The sequence below is a fragment of the Ostrea edulis genome, chromosome 8 (genome assembly GCF_947568905.1).
Source record: "Ostrea edulis chromosome 8, xbOstEdul1.1, whole genome shotgun sequence".
Classification (NCBI taxonomy): Eukaryota; Metazoa; Mollusca; class Bivalvia; order Ostreida; family Ostreidae; genus Ostrea; species Ostrea edulis.
In genome coordinates, this window is record NC_079171.1 from 53,285,630 (window position 1) to 53,304,844 (window position 19,215).

General features: G+C 33.8%; 1 protein-coding gene across 1 annotated transcript in view; it reads right to left on the minus strand.

The window, feature by feature from the left end:
- Positions 1–15,613, minus strand: part of LOC125662397 (uncharacterized) — a 36,960-nt gene extending 21,347 nt beyond the window's left edge. Inside the window, exons 1-5 of the mRNA XM_056146457.1 lie at positions 15,525–15,613; positions 6,543–6,604; positions 4,746–4,930; positions 3,993–4,264; positions 805–951 (exon numbers count right to left, since the gene is read on the minus strand). Coding sequence (XP_056002432.1) covers positions 805–951; positions 3,993–4,264; positions 4,746–4,930; positions 6,543–6,589 — 651 coding nt within the window. The 5' untranslated portion in view covers positions 6,590–6,604; positions 15,525–15,613. The remainder of the gene's footprint in view (positions 1–804; positions 952–3,992; positions 4,265–4,745; positions 4,931–6,542; positions 6,605–15,524) is intronic.
- Between the last annotated feature and the right edge of the window lie 3,602 nt (positions 15,614–19,215).

Genomic DNA, 19,215 nt, shown 5'->3' on the forward strand with positions numbered 1-19,215 from the left:
CTGAACAAATACGGCGGGCAAAAGAAAATTTCATTAAAAAATTAACAGGAAACGCAATGGATAATTTGCTATAAATGATTAAATGTCACCTGTATAATTGAATGTATAAGGATTCACGAATTGAATTGGAATGTTTATAAGCATGTGGATATGTGTTACACATTATCTTCATACAAAATTTCGCTTTCTTAGAACATTTATTGCACTAAATATTCTACGTTTTCTTTTACTATGACGTCAAAATAAAAACGTTTAGTTTTTCAATATATATACGATATGAAAGACATATTGAATAGGTAAGATTTATTTTGAGCATATGTTGATTTTTATGTCAGGAAGCTTTGGAATAAATTTCAAGTTTTATGCATCGGTGTTTCTTGAGAAGAGGATTGTAAAATATTTCTAAAAATTCCCTAGATACCCGCATGTAAAACTCTAATACGCAGTTTATTCTAACATGAATCTGCACTATGTCAAGCAACTTTGAAGTAAAGTTGAATTTGTTCTAGGTCAGTGATTCTTGCGATTATTTCTAAATGACTCCACCCCATTTTTGCCTTTTCATGAATATCTCTCCGTTGAATGAGGTATGGTCCTTTGTTGAACAAAGTTAAATCCGCTTTACATATGGATGATTTACACTAAGTTTTAAATCGGTCCAGTAGTTCTGCAGATGAAGAAAACACAGACGACAGACAAAAGTGATCAGACAAGCTTACTTGAGCTTTCAACTCAGTTGAACTCAAAATGAAAGTCTTCTTTTCAATATTTTCACATCTGTATGCTGAAACTTAAATGACATACTCGATCACTCAGAAGTCCTCCAGCATTTGCCACATTAACAACAAAGACGAAGGCCAGGGCATTAGGTATGTAGTCCATCATCATGTCGGCCACCTCCTCCTGATCCTTATCTCCTATTCCCGGTGTATCCACAATAATTACATTGCCCTGCAATCGTATCATATAATTAGGTATATAACACATATAAGATCTGCTAAAAGTAGAATTTTAATTCACTAATATAGATAACTTGATGAACAGGAAGCTTTAAAAGTCTGAAAATTAATTTATTCATCCTCGCGAAATCGTCCGATACACCCTCAGTGACCTTGAAGAGAATATTTCTTAATAAAGACCATAACATTTCCGCAAAGCTGACTTCAAATGAGGAAATTTCTGTGGTATCAATCAATTTGTCAATGTATCCAATCAGTTTAGAGACATAGACATCATATGCCGGTAATAATGTAATGTGGCTACATTATTCCGTTTACCTTATATGGGGCTCACGGCGGCTGTGACCGGTCAACAAGGTATGCTTACTCCTCCTAGCCATCTGATCCCACCAGGGATCTGTGTTTGTCCAACTATCTATTTTGTATTGCGTATTGCAGTTATAAGATTGATCAATGTTCGTTATCTGCACCTTACATAGCAGATCATTCATGTAAATACCAAGTTGTAAACCTTAGTAAGAGTTTTCTGATGAAGATGTTTTTGAATTATTTCTGCATTATAAGGATACAAAAATGGTTTAATAAATGAGCATATTTTGTGTCAATAAAATGTCTAAAATACTGCTACAAGCCTTGGTCTCCGAGGACTACTATATCATACGAATGGGAAAAAAATCCACCTTTTTCTTGGTATTATTATGGGCCAGAGTTACCCACATGAAATACAAAAATCAATAACATGATTCTGATAGTAAAAACTTATTTACAGTAAAATGTAAAAATAAAAATACCGATTTATGGTAGAACTAATCAAAGGCTGTCCGTTATTGACCGGCGAATTCAAATGAACATTATTTCCCGCCCCAATTGTATTTTTTCTTATCTAATTGAAACTCCGATGCATCCATTTTCATGGTTCATTTGGCGTGTTAAGAGAACCTTTGTACGAAAACGTGTTGATTTTTCCTTGGCACTAGATTCAATCAATCATATAAACTGATTTAAATGTAATGTTTCTTTTATCCCGGATGGGTCGGAATTACCCAAATGAAATGCCATGAAAAATCAGTAACAAAATTCTAAACTTTAATAATTTGTTGATAATTGTTTACAGTAAATACAGCAATGAAAAATTGCTAAATTATAGTGGGTCTAACCAAAGTTCACAAAAAGTGTATGTGTCTGTTGATTGCCGGTTAGCTGATTTCATACAAAGTTGGCTGATTAGTAAAATCCCCATTGCTGCAATATCCAATATAAGTTTTAAGAGTGTTGCTTGTCATTACGAAACTTCAAGAGGAATATCTATGTTGCATGTGTCGATATATGGTGCACATGTAGTGCGCAACAATATCGTCTTCAGAGTACTAGTGCGTGTTCGTAGAATCAGAGTAATTTGTATTACAAGGATAATTTGCATAAAGTGCTGAAAATGTTTATGAAAAGTTTTGGAATCGGCTATATGAGTATCCATTTCAAATTTATTCGTCCCATTTTGTAGGATATTAAGTGCGTTTAGAAATGATTTTCAAGAATTGTGTCTTTAATTTACAAAATGAATTACATTTTCTTAAAGAAATAGTAATAATTAAACTTCATATGATATATTCTTGATTATAGTACGTGTACGTCGTGTTGATACCTTAACGCTTCTAAGTAACATAAAAGGTTTATTCCCACGTAGAATGTCGGTAATTCACTTTACTGCATATACATGTATAGTATATTAACCTGAGGAAATAATCCCAAAATTAATGTACGTACGTACAAAATAAATAGCGTGACCATGAATTTACATTTATATTGTGCAATATTTGTATATTTTTCATGCGGATAAAACTGTTTGTTGTGCTGAACTATACGGATATCATATGTGGGACAGAAATGTACTCGATATATTTCATCCAGGTTTTGCCACTCTAGTTTTCCTTTTAGCTCTTTCAAATTTATCATTTCGAATTTCCAAAATTTCGGCTTGAGCATCACTGAAGAGACATTAATTGTCGAAATGAGCATTTGTTGTATCAAAATTAGTACCGTATACGTTTTACATTAGAGGCAAACGATTCCACATTTTCAAATTTGGGGAAAGGAGACACTTTAGGGAGTAAATACATTTATTGACAATGTCCCTCATGAATATAGGGGTAAAATAATCAGAAATACTTGTCAAAGCAATTTGACATTTGGGCACGAATATGCATTGAAGTGTACATTGTAGCATTGTTTTTTTTTAAGTAAGAGAGAGAGAGAGGTGGGGGGTTAAGAAAAATGATAAACTTATCTAGAATTCTTGTCAAGTGAGACAAAATAGAATATGATACATTGAGCTTTTGCACAAACTTGGAAATATTGAAATGATAATTCGTGTGGGGCGAGGAATTTATTAATTGAAACTGCCTCATTTTCGTACACGTACCAGTACCCGTTGCTCGCTATATATACATGTATAAGGGTTAAATTCATAAACGCAGGATCTTACATTTTTCTCTCAATCAGAACGTTTTCCACTTTTTAACCGAACAATATTTATTGCTTGTAATGATTATAACAATGATTTATTCTATTGTTTGATATTGATGAGTGATCTGCTGTTTTCCTTGAATTTTCGCAGTTGATAGTCCTGCTATTTATACTTTATAAATTAAATTTCTGATATGATAAGAAGTTTTACTTTCACTCTTATGGACACATTTTTTTATTTTTTTTATTTTTGCCTTGCTATGAAAATCGATCTTTTGACTTTGGTGTTCCAAATGATAGTGAACGGTGAACGCACGGTGAACGCTTTGTGAACGGTGAGCGCAAGGTGAGCGCAAAACTATGAACGGAAAGCGAACGGCGAGCGCACGGAAAGCGAACGTTGAACGCACGGAGAGGGAACGGTGAACGCACGGAGAGCGCTCGGTGAGCGAACGGGAAAATGGTAATGTAGAACGTTTCAGGGACTGTAGTGTTAATTTTCTTGCACATTTAAGTCCAAATATATACGAGGTTAAATTTTTTTCTTAAAACATCTTTATCCATCCATACCTTCAATATGTCCACTGGAAGCCAAACGTCAACGTATTTTATTTTGTCATCCTTTGTCCTGGCTAGTCCTGACAACTTGTCTGCCATATCTTCTCGGTCATCACACTCTGTTACTTCTATATGTCTACCCTCGCTGTCACATGTTGCTATTTGTAATTTGTCCGAGTACCTCATTCTACATATTTTGTATGCCGTGGTCGTTGTATCCATGGGTAAGATGTCCTCCCCAATTATCAAGTTTATAACACTGGATTTCCCTGCACTTGTTTCTCCTTTAAGTATTATTTTAGATTATGATTAAAATTTTGGTAAATGACATGATATGAAGTAGCTTTTTTCCTTCCAACAAAATAATAAAGAGAAAAAAAACAAGTGTTGCATTATATTATCACAAACACCTATTGCCCAATTTATATTCATTGTTACTTGTTCTATAGTTTCTATATAGACAGCAGTTCATGGAAATATATATGAAAAAGTTAATTATAACAAACGGTAATCAATCCCATAAATTCTATGAAGAATTCAAAATTGAGAGCAGGGCAAACGCGGGGCACTAGAAACACTATATATATCAAAAGAAACGTATTGTATATCATACTCAGTCATTATGTTGCTATATTTTACAAAACATATTAGGATTTCATAAAGAAATATATTGGTTTTAACATACTACTAAATAGTTTTTCACTTATGTTTATAATTGAAATATGATTAATATATAACACAACAATACAGTGAATCTTAAAATACCTGCCACTACAATTGCACAGTCTGTCTTCATTAAATCATTCTTTCTGGAATCTAATTGTATGCCGATGTCCTCCCTATTACTCATACAGACCTCTCCTCTAATGTTGTCATGATATTCTGGTAGGACAATAAACTCCTTTAAGGACGTAAATACATCCGCTACATTACCCTGAAGGGAGCTGTAACTGCAAAATAAGAATGGTAACTCAATTTGTAAATGGAATTAAAGACATCAGCCACATCTCGCTGAAGTAAGTTGTGACTACAGGTGTTTCTGCAAAATCTAAAACAAAAAATATGGTTTGCTTTTCGTTCTTTGGATAGTGTGGACTCGCACATTAATTCATTCTCTTAGCAAGAGAACGTGTAATACAATAAATTATTCCGTGAGGAGCAATCATCCACTGTCCATCGGTCACACCCGCCGTGAGCCCAATATCCTGATGAGGTAAACGGAGTTATCAGTAGTCAAAATCAGTGTGCCAAGAACGGCCTAACAATCGACATGAAACACGTCAGATAACATTTGACCCAATGATAGGTTGTATTACCAAACTAGATCATTATAACGACCATAGAATTTGTGAATTGCTGACTTTAAAGGGGGCTCTTGAGACCCCTCTAATATTAACTCATTTGTCAGTAGCCTGTATTCTACACTAAATGAGCTCTTGTGTATCAACTCAGATGAGATATATCAACATCATATGCAAATCAAAATGGAATATTGCTAGACGAATATGGGAAGTTGGCAATGGAGAGCCTAAATCACCCAGTTTGTCAAAAGTTGTAATTTTGCCGTTGATAATCAATTTCAATAAAATTTCGAAGTACGAAGTAAATGAGGAGGAATCTCTGGTGTATTTTGTTTTGAGCTTTCATGGATTACTTGCACATTGTTTAACGTCCCTCTCGATAATCTTTTACTCATATTGGGACGTCGCCATTACCGGTGAAGGGTCCAAAATTCAGGCCCATATCAGCGCTTACGACCGTTTAGAACGGAGGGGTCCTTATCGTGCTATACCTGCTATGACATGTGGCTTCGGTTTTTGCGGTCTTTTCGGAAGGACCGCCCCGTTTAGTTGTTTCTTCCGACAGGTAAGGGGTATCGGGGACCCATTTTAATTCGGATCCAACACCTAGCGAATCGATTGATTGATTGATTGTATCTAATTATCCTGTTAAACATCCCTCTAGAGAATCATATAGAGACAACACCAGGACAGGTGTAGGGTTTTAAATTTAGGCTTGTGTTCAGCGCTTACGGCAGGTGAGCAGTGAGGGTTCTTTAGCGTGTCACACCTACTATGACATGGAATATCCGTTTCAAGGTCATCCCTAAGGAGCCATGACATTGCATATTGATTCTGTCTCCGTGTTACTCCGTTTAACTGATGGGACCAGTCAGCATTGGGTGCTCACTCTTAGGCATCTGATCTCTGATATATTTAGAGGTCCGTGTTTGCCCCACTCTTAATTTTGTATACTCCCTAGGAATTTTGAGATTGGACATTCTTTGTTCGCTCTACTTTTCATCAATAATTTCGAGTATGAAATAGTCCTCAAACATAAAACCCTTGATTTTTCCGAATTTCAATTATTCTTATAGAAATGAATTTGTCAATCATGACTCAAATGCATACAGTATCTGAAAAAGCAATAACATATTATTATTCCATGATTCTACCCACAATAATGTGGTGTAGTAATATTGATTGTTTATGAGCTCCTTTGGAATGAATCACTAACTCGTAATATCCTGCAATTATGTGTGTTTTTGGAACTAAATGATACCTCATAACTCTTTCGGTTTCTGTATCAGACTGTGCCGTTTTCTCCATCTTCCATGTAGGGACCTGTAGATATCAATACGCCAAAGTCAAATCAAGAGGATGATTAATAACAAATACAACTGTACTAATATACTACTCCCATTCAACTAGGTAAAATAACATAGAATTGTGACAGTTGATCAGTTTGTCTTGGTATCTAGAGAGTCATTCAATGATATTTCTGTTGAAGACAGTCGATTGTTTTTATTGATACCTCTAACTGCTTAGTGTAGTATCACAGGCCTGGTCGTGTTTAGATTGCAATGTAAAATATATAGTGGCACCATGATTTTGAAATATGTTTATGTAATTTCAAGATTGCAATTCAAAAAGAATAGATATTTGATACACCTTAACATTTTTTTTTATTCGACCGGTAACTGATTAGAAAATGTGCAAGATGCTATGACTTGTTACCTTCTAAAACTTCATATGGAATTTAAGTTCAACATAATAGTTTTGGTATGGTTATATAAACACAAGAATAACACAAAGGTATACATGTTTGTCATTTTCTTTGCATAACATAAACCACTCTTTACAAAATGAAATATGAGACTGGAATAATTTCTGTTTGGTATTTCTTATACATTGTAAGCACCATTCTTCTATATAAACAATACGCCGGCAAAAGTTCCTTACACTACATAGTGTCGAAAACAAAGCGCTTTAAAAACAAGAATCGAGAAAATTTTACCTCATATTCGCATCCAATGAATTTTCGACATCGAGAAATAAAACTCCCATGACCCCATCGATCCGTATTCTAACCAGAGGGTTTTATTTATCCCATATTCATTTGAACCTCTGTCAACTCTTGAAAAATAGTATTGCCGTTCCTACTCCATGTGATATGAACACGAGAAAATGGAGAGGAAAACATAAAATTGTGGCAAGGGAGACAAAAAAAACATTTTCAGTTTTGTGTGAAGAATATCAAGCAAGCCATTTTTAAACTAAATTAGTAAGGGTTTCAGTCTAACTCTACTGGTAACGCACGTATAATGTACTTGTTTGATCTGTCTAAATCATTTTAGGTTGATGTTCGCTGTAATTAATGGGGTAGAGCTTGAGTCAGTCCAAGTCATCTGTTATCAGATAGTAATTCTTTCCTTAGCTGTTGCTCTTCTGCGTTTCCTAAACACATATATTTGTTTATTTTAATATCGAAATTCGTGTTAAATCACGGTATATAGTACACAGTTTACGGAAACAATGGAAGAACATTATCTGGTTTCAATCACAACAACTACGACTTCCAGCAATTGAATATTTTAAGTACTTTATTTCCTCAGAAAAAAAACGAAACAAGAAAATGTTGAATTTCAGTTTTAAAACCTGTACAAGAATCTTGAAAAAAAAACGCTGACAAAGGTGTGAAAACAGCTTTTGTAAGGCGCCTCTGATGAGAGAACGCTTTTGAACGTCAATTTTAATTTTGCAAATAACATGTCATTGATTTGATATAACAAATTTAAAGGACACATTTCATGTTTTCAAGGTATACAAAATTATTTGCATTGTATCTTCCTTATTCTTATAGTAGTTAATTCTATTAATTCGTTCGCCGAAATTTTGCGATAATTAACCACGATACGACCTTACATCTAAGCCCCGATTTCAAAAAAAAAAAGTTTAGACAATTAGTTGGGTAGTCATGTGGTCCAGTGACGTCATATGCGACATTGGTCGGTCAACCTAGTGTGAGAGTAGTGTTGTATATATATATATATATATATATATATATATAAACATGGGTTTTAGGGGCTTAATTCATTCACCATGAACGTTTATTTCGATGTTGACAAATTATCCAGGCATTTATGTTTTAGCCACCAGTGCATACAAATAGCGATCCGAATGCAGCGAACAGACCGAGTAATTGCAGAATAAATAATCTTTACATGGGGTCGTTGTCTTACTACTACTTGGCAATGAACAATGAAAGGTGAATATAACGAACAGTGATCAATCTAATAACTCCTATAAGCAATACAAAAAGATAGTTGGGCAAATACGTATCCCAGGACACACCTGAAGTGAGATCACATACCTATGAGGAGTAAGCATCCCCTGTCGACCGGTCATACCCGCCGTGTCTGTAATTATTGTTCTGTTTTTTTCTTCAATTAACAGTGCAGTTACATCTAGATTTGTCGATTATATATATTAAGGAAAGTCCGTGCTTTTACGTATCCGGTTTTAAATTTTAAACACCGACTAGAAAGTTCCAGTTATAACTTCTTTGTCTGATGTTTGTAGTTTACGAGAACTGTACGAGTCAAATTTAGCATTCAAACGTGAATCATAGATATAGTTACCATGAATTATTATAGTATCAAGTCCTCACTAGCTCCAATGGTACAAAGCAATGTAATATCTACATTGATCTCTAAAAGTCTCATAGCTTGCAATCTAACCCTGAACAAGTTAAAAATCATACATAGGCGTGACCCTCACAGTGGAATTTAAACTGTTTTTAGTGAGTTTGTGTTTGGTTCAAAGAAACCCAGAATTATAAATCCTCAGAAAATCATCAACAAAGTTGTTGAATATTTGAACTCTTCTTCACAAGTACTTTCAAGAAACAAAATCATTTGTACATGAGCTGTAGTTGCTAGAATCTACACATATGTTACACTATATTTATTTTTTCTATAAGTATGAGATAGCATGTAGGTATTTTTATGTATGATATGCTTGATAGCCAAACAAAAAAAGAATAACACACACACCAAAAAAATTGTGAGAAAATGAAGGGGTGGGGGAGCCCCCTCCCTCCTTGTGTTCCAATTGTCTGGTAGGACAAAATTTTCAAATTTTCAGTATGTTTTACATATATATATATTGTCATATTCTGTTAATCTTGATTTTAAGACTGTATTTGCTGTTACAATTTACTCTTTTCAAAGTGTGCAAAGAATACTTGTAAAACTTAAATTTAAAAATGGGGGTTTACGTATTCAAGAGACAATTTTGCAAAATATCTCTGGTCAACTATGGTAAAATATGTTTTTTTGCTAACCTTAGATATAATTCTAAATATTTTTAAAGAAAAACTGGCATGTAAACAATTTAGATTTTGAGAATTTTCCAAAATTGCGATATTCTGTGATTTTTTTCTGAAGGATGTGAGCAGATTGAACAGCAATTGTGTATATTTTAAATTGAATATCTTTAAAAATGCTCTCGGTAAATGAATAGCTATTGGTTTGTATATATTATAGCTTAATATGATGTGCTTTGGTGCATATTTTTAGTAAAACATGAGATCATGCATTCTTGTGTTAAAATTTGGCTTTTGCATTTGGGGGTATATGTGCTCTGTAGCACATAGTATAAAAATAAACCCGCAAAGGTATGTCTAATATGGGTTTTTTAGTTAGTTTATGAGTTGTTAAAGTTATTTAAATGAAGAAAAAAAATTGATTGACAGAAATTTCTAATAGTATTTACCTACCTTAAGATGCAATAATGAAAGCATTATAATTTAATTCAAAGTTAGGAAATACAATATTTCATTATTCATAATTGAAACTTAAATTATTTTTGCTATCTATATTTTTTTTGTAACTGTACCAGTTCATAAAAAGTATGGCTATGTTATTACAAGGTGAAGGTCAGTTGGTGCGAGTGTGTATTGAATTTGAAGGCCAGAACGGGATGTATATGCTGTAGGCCTACAGGTAACAGTGCGTAGGTTTGATAGAACCATTTACTCGCAGTTTAGCTAGGTCTCTGGTCTGGAAAAAGTAAATGATTTTGGCAAAGTCATTGCGCCGGCAAAGAAATATGCACGTCTTTCCCTGACACCCTTTTTTCCAGAATTGGGGCGTCAGTCTAAACCCTTTCTACTGACGGCTAATACACCTTTAAACGGCATACAACAGCCTAATGCAGTGTTATTTATAAGCTGTTGATGTGATAATTGGCACTTTTGTCCATTAAATGCAATATGTTTATAAAATGGCTAATAACTACTTTGAAACCTCGCCCGAGGTCACATATGACGCCACACACAATAGCGCGTAAAATATCAAAGTAGATATGCACATCCTAAAATTTAAATTTCATCGCTTTCAAACTAAAAAGAAATATGCAAACTGTTTCATTTAAAGTGGTTTTAGGCAGGAATTGAATTAATCTTGCTGAAAAAAAAATTTAAAAAGTTAAGAAATATGTGATATGTCCTGTAAATAGAATAGCTCAGTAACGTGCTAGTCTTGTAATTTCCTGTACAATGCATTGAACCAGATCCATTGCAAATGCGTAACTAAATTGATTTTATAACGGAATTAAGAATTATTATAGCAATGTGTGACATCAGGGTTTTTATATTAACGCCATACTACCTATAATGAAGTGGCTGGGGTTTTTTAATTGCAAAATTGTTTTGTGCAGGAAAAAAGATGGATTTCTCCACATGCAAAACTTTCCAGTTTCAACTCCTTAGTATACCCAGTGATGTAATGCATGGTGAGAGTCAATCCAAGTATTGGTTTAGGGTTAGCTTAGCATATGATTGCATAAAAAGACAATCACCTATGAATTTTACTCACTTCAACATAATTTTACCAATAAGAGTATGTGACTTTAAGATTAACATTAAATGTCTTATAATCATAATCAATTTGAATGATGCTTTTGAATCGTGCACAATCCCATCTCCTCCTCCTAACACAATGCCGTGGGGATCCGGGTTAGAATAGATCATCAGCACCCCCTTGCTTGTCGTAAGAGGTGACTGAATGGGACGGTCCTTCGAATGAGACCGCAAAAACCGAGGTCACGTGCCACAGCAGGTGTGGCACGATATAGATCCCTCCCTGCTCAATGGCGATTAGCGAAGAGCACAGGCCTACATTTTGCAGCTTTCAACCCGCAGTGGCAACGTCTCCATATAGGTAAACTATTCTCGAGAGGGGGATGCTTAATACTCTTCGACACCTGATCCCACATTTGATGATTCCAGGGGTCCGTGTTTACCCAACAATCTACTTTGTATTGCTTAAGTGATTTATGAGATTGATGACTGTTTGTTATAGTCGCTTTTCATTCTCGAGAGGGGCGTTAAACACTATTCAATCAATGTATCAATCCCTCAAACACAAAATAGCAGTCTGACTTGTAATGATTAAAAGTATATACAATAATGTGCTTTATCTAAAACACATCAAAGTTACATGAGGTAATATATAAGAATGTCATTATCATACTGTTCATTAGAAAAAAATTATAAAAACAACATTTTTACATTTTTATCGAATGGTGTCACCATCAAATAACTACTCCTTATTTACATCTGTACAAGCTACGTTGAATACACACATCAAAGGGAGAACGAGAGATCGACATCAAAAATGTTTGATAGAAATAGATGTCTTTATTTATCTTATGCATTTCCGGTAGTTAAATACTAAATAAAGTTTAAACCCAAGCTGGTCAAACATTTTATGAATGGAACCCATTCACCTGGGCAATAATGCTGGATCCGCACATCTATATGTAGCTGCACTCACTGTAACATTAGCACCGTAAACATATGTGCTTTTTAAGGAGTATTACGGGGATCACAATCTGCCACGAGTCTGTGAATCTATGGACAATATCTACGCATGCATTAGTTATACAACCACATGTTTAAATATTTACGTAAAACGTTTCTTTTTGCAATATAATTTTAAAAACCCATAATAATTAAAGAAATGCATGGGAACAGTGATTATTCATTAGTCAACAAGAACAAAAGGCTCAGAAGACACGCATTACCCATCTTTCAAAATGAATGTTTATATATCTTTACTGAACATAGAACTTGTTAGTATACCAATCATAACATATGCAACACGTCCAGGATAATTAAGAAGCCATATTTAAGCTATAATTGGGATAGGAACCCAGTACATGTGTATATGCAGATCCTAGCGATACATGCATTTTTGTATAAAAACTAAATGTAGTACAAAAAGATGTGTGATTGTAAGGAAATACCAATGTCCATCTAAATTTCGTATCAATTTTATCACAACAAACCTTCTACCGATATTTGTTGATATATTTTTAACTTAAACAGTCAACAATCTGATAGTGCTCAAACACTACAGGGCGCTCTGAAGATTAAAGATGATTACCTTATCCATTTAAAAGGCTTTGTTATATTTGATATGTCGTCACGTATCTTGCACTTTAAAAGCATATCTAACGCACAATCAATGTAAGCGGGACCTTTAAAATACAAAGAGCAAAAAACAAGCAAATTAAAAACTGCCAAGATCGTACAGTTTATTAAACAAGACCTTGGGAATAAAAGAGCAAAGAACAAATAAGAAAAAACTGTCGCTATACAACATGTTGTCGTAGGGGGATACACTGTAGGTTCAATCGCTTCCTCTGAATAGGCCATACATACCTCCATGTAGCTATTCCTTATAAACATTGTATGACCTTTTTAATTTATATTTCTTTCAATAACTTGTGTAATTCGCTAATACAAACCAAGTTTTATTTCAGTCTTCTGCTTGATTTTGATTGATAACGAATAAGTCGAAACGCTGTTCAAAGCACAGGATTTGATTTGAGAAGATTTTTAAATCTTAAATACAAATAGCAGATAAGAAGACATGAACATTTCCATGTTCGAATTTTAATAAATATGGTATATTTATATTTACAAACGAACACTACAAATGTATACATTTTCCTCTCACATGACAACAACAATTGTTTTACCGAAACTTGTCTAAATAATCCTAAAGTGTGAAACCTGTTTTAATCAAACTGTTCCTTAAAGAAGTTTTTTTTATATTTTGAATTCAAAGTGAAATATACTAGATTCTCCTTTTTGCGCCGATTTCATTACATAGTTTAACCTGTGTTCATTATCCCCCAAAGTTCTTCACATTTCTTACAATATCAAATATTATATTTTGAATAAATTGTAAAAGGCATTTTTGATGCATGGTCACAACACTCGTTATATAATTACTACACTATAGTAAAATTAAATATATAGCACAACGGACATTAAAGATTAGAACACGTCGAAAGGTTGAGTGTACATCAATATCCAATGAATATTTGACGTCGTAATAAAATATATGACCCAATCAATATCTTCTCACACAAGAAAAAATATTTACACTATTTTCACTTTTACATCTGTCCACTAAAAAACAAAAATAGTTCTTGCAATTCGTGCTTCATATGATATGAACAAGAGAAACGGTGGATGTAAAACATGCAAAGATTAAAAAGCAAGCCACAGTTATGCAGTCTGTTTGCGTATAAAAGGAATGAAAATTATTAAGAAAACGAGTGGATTCTGACTTATTAAGGATGGTAGTTAAATTATGTTGATGATGTGCATATAATGGGCTTGTTTGAGTCGTTGTATGATGAATGAAAGGTGAAGATACGGAACAGTGATCAATCTCAATATGATGTATAGTACTACGATATAATGTATGGAGTAATGTTTCAGTCTGTCCAAGTCTTCTGTTATCCTACAGTAAATCTTTCTTAATCCTGTAAGATATTATTCGACGCGTTCATGTGTTGTCTTCTGCGCCTCCCCATCACGTCGTTTCCTAATTTGATGGATATTTATTAGGAAAGTTTCCGGAAATAATAAAAAGACACCATGCGGCGTTAATTACAAGTGTATTATTCATCATTTAGGATGCTTATTTTTCCTCTGTTTGTCCACTCTCTATTTTGAATTTCTTATAGGAGTTATGAGATTGATTACTGTTCATTATCTTCACTTTTCATAAACGAAACTAGAATTTGTTGAATTTCTAACATTTGCATCAGAATCATGCAAAAGCGTAGAGAAAGGAGGACGGAAGCTTTTGAATCGTCTCTTCGTAAGTAACTTAAGTATTATAACTCGATTACCTCCCAGTCTTATACGTCCCTGTATAACGCGTTGGGCTATATTCATTACGAAATGATAAATTATCAATTGTATATCGAAATTTAAAATTGGACATACGTGGGGGAGTACTACATGTGACATTGCAATCTCTATTTCAATGACATGAATTCACGTGTCGAATTTAACTGAGAAGACATTTCTGCGACAGAAAATAGAGCATTTCGTAGTTTTACTTGCAAACTCTTCCAGCGTAAACACCATGGTTTATAACCAGGAGCATGAAACATTGTGATAGTCACTAAGATCATTGGCTCAGGTTTAAGTTAATATGATTGCATAAGAAGAAAACAACTTTGAATTTTACTCAATATAGCATAGTTTTATAAATATCAATAAAAGTATTGTACCATAACCCCGACATTATATGGCTATAATGAACTTGATTAACATTTTGATAGATATCAATATACCGTACCCTCTTCCTAACAAAAAGAAGAAAAAGGAGTCTTACATGTAATAAACTGTTTTATCTAGAAAAAAAAAATAGGGGTTTCTACAATTATATGCTCTTTTAAATCACAGCAAAGTTCCATTGTATAATATTTAAGGATATCATCATCACGCGGTACAATATAGATTTAAAAAAAAATAGAATCTCTTATCGAACTGTGTGATCTTCATCAAACTTTGTTTTTGTTTTCTTCTCAATTCCTGTATCAAACACATTAATTACATCAGTAGATGTTAAGTCAGACGCAAATATAGAATGGGACCAGAGTCCAACATCCGAAATGTTTAATAAACATAGATATATTTCTCTATTTTACGCACTTTCGATTGTTCAATACCAAGTAGAGTTTATTCCTCATGGACAAAAATGTCACTTGTGGGACCCATTCCACTTGGAAATAATTCTTGAAAATAAAAAAGCCGCCTGAAGTTCTACTAGGGATAAGAACTAAGTGTATGCAGATACTAGCGATAAAAAAAATTCTATAAAGAAACTAATGTTAGTATATAAAGATGCATAATTGTAAAGAAATACCAATGTTCATTTCCATTTCATACCAGTGATATCAGAACGGTGGAAATCCCATTGTAATTTGCAGAAATATTCCTTACTTAATCCCTCCGCAATCAGTCTTCCATCACCATACCTAGTAACAATCACTGGAGGGCGCTCTGAAGACTAGAGGCAAATCATCACTATCCATTTAAAAGCCTTTGTCATATATGACACGGCGTTACGCATCTTGCTCATTAAAAACATATCCATTGCACAAGTAATATAAACAGGACATTTAAAATATATAAAGCAAAATAAGGGGAAAACTGCCAAGACAGAATTGCTTGTCTACTTTAATCGCACACTGTCAACGGAGGATACAATCATTAAATTATATCAATCCATCCAGGAAAATAAATCATTAGATAGCATCTAACATTGACATTATTAGCAAGGTCGTCAACATTATTGGAATCGTTTTATACGAACATGTATTTTATAAAATATTTGATTTAATTATCTTATGTTGTTGATGTCACCCGATGAGTGCAGTATCTATATCTTAAATTTCGTCTCTAATCATGCTTGTTCTGCTTTAATGTTTACGCTTCTGCTGATTTCCTTCGAGCGTCGATATACGGATTTTGTTTACAGCACGTTCTGGTTAATATACTACTTTACAAACATTATATTTCAGTTTAACTCCTTGGTATATACCCAGTGATGATAAACATCGTAATAATTGTTCCATTATTATTTTTACGTCCCGTCGAGAATATTTCGTCACCACTTATTTGCTAAGAATTAGTCTAGCATGAATGCATAGGACAGAAATTCAACCGTTTATTTTAATCACTATAACATACATTTTACAAATATTTATGAAAGTTTGTCATCTTTACTTTGACATTGAATGATGATACTTAACTCTAATGATGTTTTTAATGGATATCAATATATCGTATTCACCTCCCCACACAAAAAGAACACGAGAATCTAAATGTAATAAACTGAGTTATTCAAAGATAAGCAGTCTCCACAATATACTCTTGTAAATCACATCAAGTTACACTATATAATATATAAGGATATCTTCATAATGCTGTTCAATATAGCAAAAACAACAAAACATTTTAACATTTTTAATCAAATTTTGCGATCTTGCATAAACTACGTAGACCATTTCTCTATTTTCTTATATGCAACAATTTAAGTATATTAGTATGTCATACATTAATAAATGCCCTTCACAGGCAATTGTGACATCTCCATGTGACTGAAACTTCTCGAGCGGATGTTAAACAATATACAACCAACCAACCTTAGACTTGATAAAAGAAGAGATATATTTGCCTATTTTATGTGCTTTAAGTTAATAAATACTAGGTATAGTTTGGACCCCTTGGACAACCATTCATGGATGGAACTCACTCCACGGGAAACAATTCTCGATCCGCGCATGTAGCTACATTCGCCGTAAAATTAGCACAGTAAACATAGGCACGTTTTGAAGACAATTGCACACGTCACATTCCGCCAAGAGTATGTGCATCTTTTACCAATATCTGCAATTTTCATACAAGAATATGATTAGTCATTTATATATAACTTTTTTTCTGCAAAAATAAATTTAAAAGAACTCTGGAATTGCAAAAATATCTGTAACACATTAATATCCATTGCTGGAATTGAGCGCATTTTTTTCAAGGTGGTAAAGACAAATTGATTGAGGACACGTTCTTAAAACTAGGAAAACCCTCTGCTATCATCCGTTAGTTATCAGCAAGGATGAGAGGGGCGTGTAGTGCATTATTTTCAAAACGAAAGTCTACATATCTTTTAGTGAACTTCGAACTGGTATAGCATACAAATCAGGAGAGAAATGCCAGATTTAACTCTACATAGAGAAGCGAACCCAATTTACACAGTTCCTAGTAATAAATGCATTCTGAATATAAAGCAAATTTATTACATAAACATGTATGATTATAAAGAAATATCAATGTCCATCTGAAATTCGCACCAGTGATATCACAACAGCAAACCATGCACCGAAAATGGCTCATATATTCCTCAATTAAACAGTCCATAAACTGGTAACACACACTAAGGGGCGCTCTGAAGACTATATTAAAACCATCAATAGCCTTGCATACTTTAGCCATTTAAAAAGCTTTGTTATATTTGACAAGGTGTTACACATTAAAAGTACATCTACTCCGCCAGTGATATAAGCAGGGTATTTACAATATAAAGATCAAAATAAAGAATAGAAAACTGCCAAGATAAATTTACTTCTCAAAATTATTGAGAGGGACCTCGAACAATATACATCCATTCATCCTGTATTTTAGGGAATTTAAGTCACACACAACCCTGAAATTTTTGTCGAGACTTCCCCTGATCCATCCCTTAATGTACAAAAAATAAAGATGAGAAATATTTTTTGTAAATTCTTGGATTCTCTTCAATTAACCATTTATAATTGAAATGTTTTAACATTTTTAATCAATGTTTTACAATCTTTTGAAATGCACTTTGTTACAGCTGTGACCTGTCATTATATATTGCATAGCATTATTTTTACAAGCTGCAGTACGGAGAATATTTCAATGGTTGTTTCCCATTGTATTCATTTGCCGCTATGATTTGCAACGTATTTAGTTCGTGTACGGCACATGTGCACGTTTCTTTGAATAACGCGTGGTCGGGATCGATATCCGACATGTTTTGTTTACATTGATGTGTAGTTACGCTGATTTACCGATCTAATAAGTTGCTATACCCGTTAGAAGCGATGGTGCCCACTGTATTCCACTTGAAATTCATTGTTCCCGTTTTCCTACACTTTATGATTGGGGATGCACCATTTCCGGTTTGGGTAAGCTACCAATATGACGTCAGATTGATTACGACGTCATTGGTGCCCTACAAGATCCGCCCCAAAGCCTATATAAACAGCGACAATCTGTCATTCGGGATCCGTTGAGCTTGATGCACGGACGCATTATTTTGAGGAATCCAGTGCCACAGTAAGTGGAGATCACTACTGATTGAAATTGTCAGAATATTTTATATACGTAGCTAATTTGGGTGCCAGTCATTACCAGTATGATTTAACCCCCCCCCCCCCCCCCCTTTATTCTATATTTAATGATACATAGGCTAGTTCTTGCCAATTCAAGTAACAACACAAGACGACAAGGATTTGTGTCAGTTTATTAATGGTTAGAATATCTACTTTGTTATAATAAATTGTTGTTGAACTTTTACTCATAGTTACGTTTTCTCTCTCTCACTCGTCTCTCTCACGATGACACGGAAGCTCGTTATTGATTATAAATTCACTGCCTTACAAATCAATATTAAATTCATAACCTCCCGCCCGGGTACGTTACACACTTCTTCTCCATTATAGAAAATGTATGATGTACATATTTTCTTAATGTGTTTGATTTGTTGAAATCCTGTGCAAGGCAAGTCATATGATTTGCTGGGGATGTAAATTACGCACAACTTAACAATTTGACAATATTTTTAAATCTTGAAAATGGAGAAAGCAAACGAAAATCACAATTGAGGAACTTGCTTTGTTGATTGTATATTATCTAACGTCCATCTCAATAATGTTTCACTCATTTTGAGAATTCGCCATTTAAAACCTATGTAGGTATGACATACTATTGGATTTATTTTTACTACATTTTGTCTGATTTTTAACCCATTGACTATTCCTCTTTATCTGATCAGGAT